Genomic DNA, 6,000 nt, shown 5'->3' with positions numbered 1-6,000 from the left:
TGGGAGCTATGCAAGTGACACACTGGTTGGTGTAATGTGTGCAAGTGATGGTGCAACACCGATTTGGATCCTGTTGGCAAAAGGGAGACCATGCACTAAGTACGTGGAGCAGTCACTCTTGAAGTTATGCTTCTCATTCACCCAATTTCTAGAGTTCAGCAAACTAACGAAGGCTTGAGTAAAATAACTACTTCGAGTCCAATGGGCTCAGTGCAATGGACTTTACACATGAATGAAGGAAGCCGTCATTGACCCAACTTGTGCCTTACTTCCCTTTGCAAGGGCAAGCCTCCTAGCCAGCATAAACTCAGACTTTGCTTGCCCACCTCCGCGGCTCCCGTTTCTGCTGGCCAGGCTGAGGATGCTTTTCAGGCATAGAGTGACCGGTTTAGCCCCTAAACGTGCATTTTAACTATTTGATGCATTTGTAGTGAGGGATGCATTGCTTTCCATTTATTACCATAGGTGTTTGCTGGTGGTCATTGTTAGGGATTTTACATTAATGAGATGGTAGATATAGAGTTAGACAGGGCAGTCACTCAGAGTGAAGCATCAGTCTTCAAAGTGGGGAGAGGTGGCGTAGGGTCGTTTAGGGAGAGAGGGAGGAGGAGGACGGAAAGGCAGGACACATTTCAAACAAGTTTGGAAGTGTAAGGTGTGAGTTCAGAAGGACGGGCTAGTACTAAACATGTACATGAACCTGGAACATTATATAAAGACACCCATGTTGTGTCACAGGAATACCTTTGACCTTTTCCACAAACTGCAAATGATGACCATTTGGGAAGGAGAGGAAATTACCAACTATAATGACCAGCTTAACCACACCACAGTTGCTGCAGGGCATCGCTTTACTATACCACAGTTGTTGCAGGGCATCGCTTTACCACACCACATTTGTTGCAGGGCATCACTTTACCACACCACAGTTGTTGCAGGGCATCGCTTTACCACGCCGCAGTTGTTGCAGGTCATCATGGGCTGATCTGATAATGTAGTAGGAAAAATCACACCTGTATAGGCGTATTACATCAGCTTCATTATTGACTGCACGTTCTAATGGTGTTTTTTTCTTGCTTCAGCCAAAAGTAGGGTTTCGGAAGCATCTTTTGAATGAAATAAAAACAGCCCAATTTTCAGCGGTGACAGCTCCCATCCCTTCTTTAGCATTGGCACTTGGAATCTATTAAAATACATCTGTTTCTTAAGGCACTTAATGAAACGTTAAAAACAAGATTTATTAATCCTGTACAAAGTAAGAAACTTGTAAAATTGGTATTCATCTTAATGCTACATTCTTTGTGCTATGACACTATACATGATGATCGCTCTGTGGTTAAAAGTTTCCAGCAACCCCTCACTCGCATCAAGGGCATCCGTCTGTCTTGCTGAACTTCATCCTTCCAGGTGGCTGACGGACACGTACTTCAGAGACTTCTACAACAGAGCTGATGTGGAGTCCACCTTGTCATGTGTCACACTGTCAGTGACACAACAACCGTACGATTCCTAAACTTGGTTGACATTTAGCCCTTTTGAGAGTGGTGCAGTGAGAGTTAAACATCCAGCTGTGGGTCGATGTATTTTGGTTTACAATGAATGCAATTGGTGGATGTTCACCTGAATAAAATGAGTGAGTAACTGCGAGGGGGTGGAAGGCCAGCTTGTAGGACTGCCACCCACAAATGTCAGTAGTCAGCTCATCTTCTTGCTGCAGAGTGATAAAAACAGAAAGGGACCACTCTCCCCATTGTGGGCATCTGTGGTTGCAATAATGCCAGAAGTCCCAGCAGTTAGGGAGGTGTTCGGATGGTCTTCCCGGTCAGGGACAAAGTCATGGCCGGAACTGGCTCCCCATCTTCTGCGGATGCTGCTTTTTAATCTGCGCCTGTGAAACATGACAGGTCAGGATTTGCAAAACAATCAGATAAATTACAATCACCTAAATAAAACAAGGGCATCAAATGGCTTAACAGGTATAGAATCGAGTGTTAGATTTTGTGCAATATACACCATTGGTCTTATTATTAAACGTACACTTTCATGAAAGGAGTTCTATAAACATTCTAATAGGATCAATAACGGATCTACAGCTCACCAAACATGTTCTAGCGCAAAGAGGCCCTCTGCAAATGATTCCATAGCTATTGGCTTAGATATTTGCATATGTTCTTAATACACTTTGGGGCATATTTACAAGCCCCTTGCGCCATCGATACCTCACTTTTAATACGTGAAAAAGTGACACCGGCGGCGCAAGGGGATTGTAAATAATCCTCTTTTAGGAAGGCATTTACAAGCCCTTGCGCCGCCATTGCATCACTTATTCCCCATTTTGAAAGTGACACACCAACGGCGAAAGAGGCTTGTAAATAAGCCCCTCAGTGCTCTTCATGGCGTACGTCAGGGAGTTTAACCCCTTTGGCCATGCTCTCTGCAAGCTTCTTACAGGTGGACACTTTTCCAGAGGAGTAACTAAAATTGAGATGCCCCCCTGCAAGGTACGTGGAGGGGCCCTCTCCAGACTCTGTCAGGAGCTCTCAGGCCATAGTGCTGTGCTGAGGGTGCCCCCTGGAGCTTGCCCCCCCCGCACCGTGGGGGCCTGTGCTAAGCCCCTGCCCATTGCCCATGTAGGAAGTGAACAGGGCATGGGTGAAGGAGATGGTGCTTGAGCGCAACATTAAGTGCACGATAAGCCAGGCCCTGGCTGTCCAATATCCCTCCATGTAGTGTGAAGAGGGCATAGGTAAAGGCCTTGCCCTATGTGCCCTACAGCCTTATATCCACTATATTTAACCGATACCAATAATGGAATTGATATTTGGTGTGGCGTATGCAACGTGTTTAATCCTGAGCAGCACATGGGGGGGGGGGTTGGGGTTGGCTGAGTTCAAGTTGATTAGTTTAGCATAATCTGTACATTTAAGTGAGGTTTACAATATAGTTGGTGACTATTACATCTTTCAAAGTAATGTTTGACTTTTTTTTTTTTTAATGAAATTCTGAAATCTGCTAATAGCTTTGCCTTTAGTGCCTGCTGGACTGGACAAAAGGCTGTGCAAAGCTGGCTGTGAGTGCATGCCCCCTTTTGAATCCACAGCCCACAGGGTATGGACTTTGACCATACCTACTGTGCTCTGTATATAGGATATTGTTTTTGGCCAGACCGTGCTAGCTGTCCCCTACCCATAAAACCTTTCAAGATGGTATTTGACCATGTCCAGTATGAGGAAAGCAGTTTGTTATATGGTGTGGTTGTACAACTTCACTGTGTAATAAACTCACAAACCATCTTGAGGCAAGTCAGGTTCATTTGCAAAACCTCAGCTCAACCCTGGGTAGCTGTGGCTTCAAGAACAGTCAGGCTTTGTCAAAGAAACAAGTGCAAAGCATTTAGAAGTACTATAACAGTTCAACAAAAAACAGAAACACAACACAAAGAAAAACCCAACATCAATTTTTAAAAATAGCTCTTCTTGTTATGAATTTTTAGGACACCAAAACTAACAAAATCCACAATAGTTTCAGAGATATTAATTATTAAGCACATAATACATCTCTGCTTTACTTACAAATTGCAAACTAGTATTGGCAACTACTGCAGAAAACTCTTGAAAATATTTATAAAGTTGAGTACAACTACTCCAGCTCATTCTGGGTAACCAACTCCAGCAGGGAGTGAGAAACAATGGCCAATGAGGCTTTGAAGGACCTTGCAGACAAATGAGCTTCCAGTCAAGTCCAGGTTCTATACTGCCATAGACATCAATAGAGTGTACCTGATGCAAGGCATACAGTATGCGAAGGATGCTATTACGGTGACGGGGTTTTCCTGGGGCCACCCCAGGGTCCACGAACACAATGTGGTGACTTTGGCCATTAAGGTCAATTTACCTCAAAGTCTGATTGAAGTCCAATCAAAAACAAGTTGCGATTAGTCTCCAGTTAAAGTGAAGCCAGTGGTTCCTTTTAACGGAGCCTATGGTCCATCTGAGGCAAACAATCTGCACTCTAACGACTCTCCTGGGTCCAGCAGACTGTGCGCAACCTTTGAGCATTGAGATTCAGTCTCCCAGGGTGCACTTTGGAGTTAAAGTAACTGTGGCTACCAACTCGCAAAGGCAGGCTTCTTCAGCTTTTGTGGGCGTCTAGCTAGAACAGGAAGTCAGACAACTATGTTTGGACTCGGGGACCACTTTTCCTTGAGCAGGGCACCACAGGCCCAATCCTCTCTATTTAGCCCAAGGATCAGCAGATGCAGTCCAGTCTTTGGTGCATCCTCTCTTTGCTCAGTCCAGGGAAAGGCAGGGCAATCCTTCTTTGGTCCTCTCTCCATTGCAGATGTGATCTTCGGTTTTGATACCAGTGGTGCCACTTTGATGCCAAGTACTTTCTTCTGGGATGTGTGACATCTAGCTGTACTAGAATGCAATATTCCTGCCACTCTCAAGATGGCAGAACTCCTCTTGGTGCATCGAGCTCGGTAGCCTAGCCTAGCCTAGCGGTGTGGCTAATTAAGGGCTACACGCCCACGGGAAAAATGGTTTGGTAACTGTTTCTCTCTGTCCCCGATGCCAAACTGTCTACCAGAACAAAATAGCAGCCTCTCTAATGTCTACCATTTGCCATTTAAAGGTGGCTTCCCCTCCGAGCTCACCTTTAGGTCCCACACCCTGTTTGGCCTTCTTGCCAGGGAGAGATAATTCCTCTGCCAATGGCAGGCCCTTTGTGTTCCTCCCTGAGAGCCATTCACACCTCTCCCAATGAAGGCAGAAGGCTGTCTCATGGCCAGCAACTGTAAATGGTCACTGAAACCTTGGGCATCACAGTCGCAACTTTCTGAAGTTGCCATTTACTTAATAGCTTCATTAAATTCGACTTGGGAAACAAGTCTGGTTAATTTAATGATTCTTTTGATACCTTGAAGTACCAACTTTAATATTCCCAACCAGAACTTAGCACAGCTAATTTGTCAGCTGTAACCCTGCATGCACCAATGGGGCCATTAGCCTTTCTGCAGTAAAAAGGACAATTTGAGTTTTTTTTAATGTTAGGACATAGAAAAACACATGGTCCACTTGTTATTATATAGCACCCTGCCTTAGGGGGTGACATTAATATTAAAAAGAAAGGTCTGAACTTTGTTATTGGTTTAAATGGCAAAGTCGAGTTGGCAGTTCGAAAACTGCTCTACCAGCCTGCAATGGCAGGCTGAGAATCTTGCTTCACCACGTGGCAGCACAATAAGTGCTGAAGTCCACAATGGACACTTTAACTGACAGGCTTTGGGTACCCCTGGTACCATATACAAGGGATGTACAAGTAAGTTAACTTGTGCCAACAGCGAATGAGCCAATCAGACATACACTTTTAAAGGGTCAATGAACTGGCAAGGAGACCAGTTTGGCAGGGCTCAGCACACTCTCAGTCAGAAAAACCGGTAGCATCAGTCAAAAACAATTGGGGAGATCATGTAAAAAGAGGCAATTCCTTACACCCAGTGAGTGCTTGGCATGCTCAAGGACCACGTATTGGTATGGAAAAGTCTTCTGTATAGTAAACACGTGTAACCCTGCCCAGAGTGTCCAACTGTACTTTTGTCAGATCCCTAATGCTGATTTTTTTGTCATAGGCGAACATGGATCATGAGTGTGCACCATGATCTTAGACTGTCTCACGAACTGCAGTCTTGTTGGAACGGTGCCCAAAGCGCTACCCTCAGAGTGGTGGAAGGTTACTGCCTTCACCAGGAGATTAGCAGTATGACTGCTGTGATGGATGCATTCGGTTTAGTGATCAGTAGTAGTTAATAGGACATTTTTACCCTGTGCCACTGGAGTGAGACCTACAGACTTGCTCACCTTTTTTGAAAAGTTCCACTTCTGTGAGCTTAACTCACCCGTGGCCTAAATCAGATAGCTGTGGAGTTCTGCACAGTGCAGTAATAGTGACTGTGTTGGTTGAATGTGTGCCTGGGAAGGGTACAGTACACAGATGTAG

At 45.0% G+C, this 6,000-nt stretch overlaps 1 protein-coding gene across 1 annotated transcript in view; it reads right to left on the bottom strand.

Moving 5' to 3' along the window:
- Window positions 1–1,217: 1,217 nt before the first annotated feature.
- Window positions 1,218–6,000, bottom strand: part of DAPP1 (dual adaptor of phosphotyrosine and 3-phosphoinositides 1) — a 189,496-nt gene continuing 184,713 nt past the window's right edge. The window contains exon 9 of the mRNA XM_085635785.1: window positions 1,218–1,888. Coding sequence (XP_085491911.1) covers window positions 1,835–1,888 — 54 coding nt within the window. The 3' untranslated portion in view covers window positions 1,218–1,834. The remainder of the gene's footprint in view (window positions 1,889–6,000) is intronic.

The sequence above is a fragment of the Triturus cristatus genome, chromosome 2_1, assembly GCF_964204655.1.
Source record: "Triturus cristatus chromosome 2_1, aTriCri1.1, whole genome shotgun sequence".
NCBI classification, from domain to species: Eukaryota; Metazoa; Chordata; class Amphibia; order Caudata; family Salamandridae; genus Triturus; species Triturus cristatus.
The sequence above is the reverse complement of the archived record's forward strand: the minus strand, read 5'-3'. Positions and strand labels throughout refer to the sequence as shown.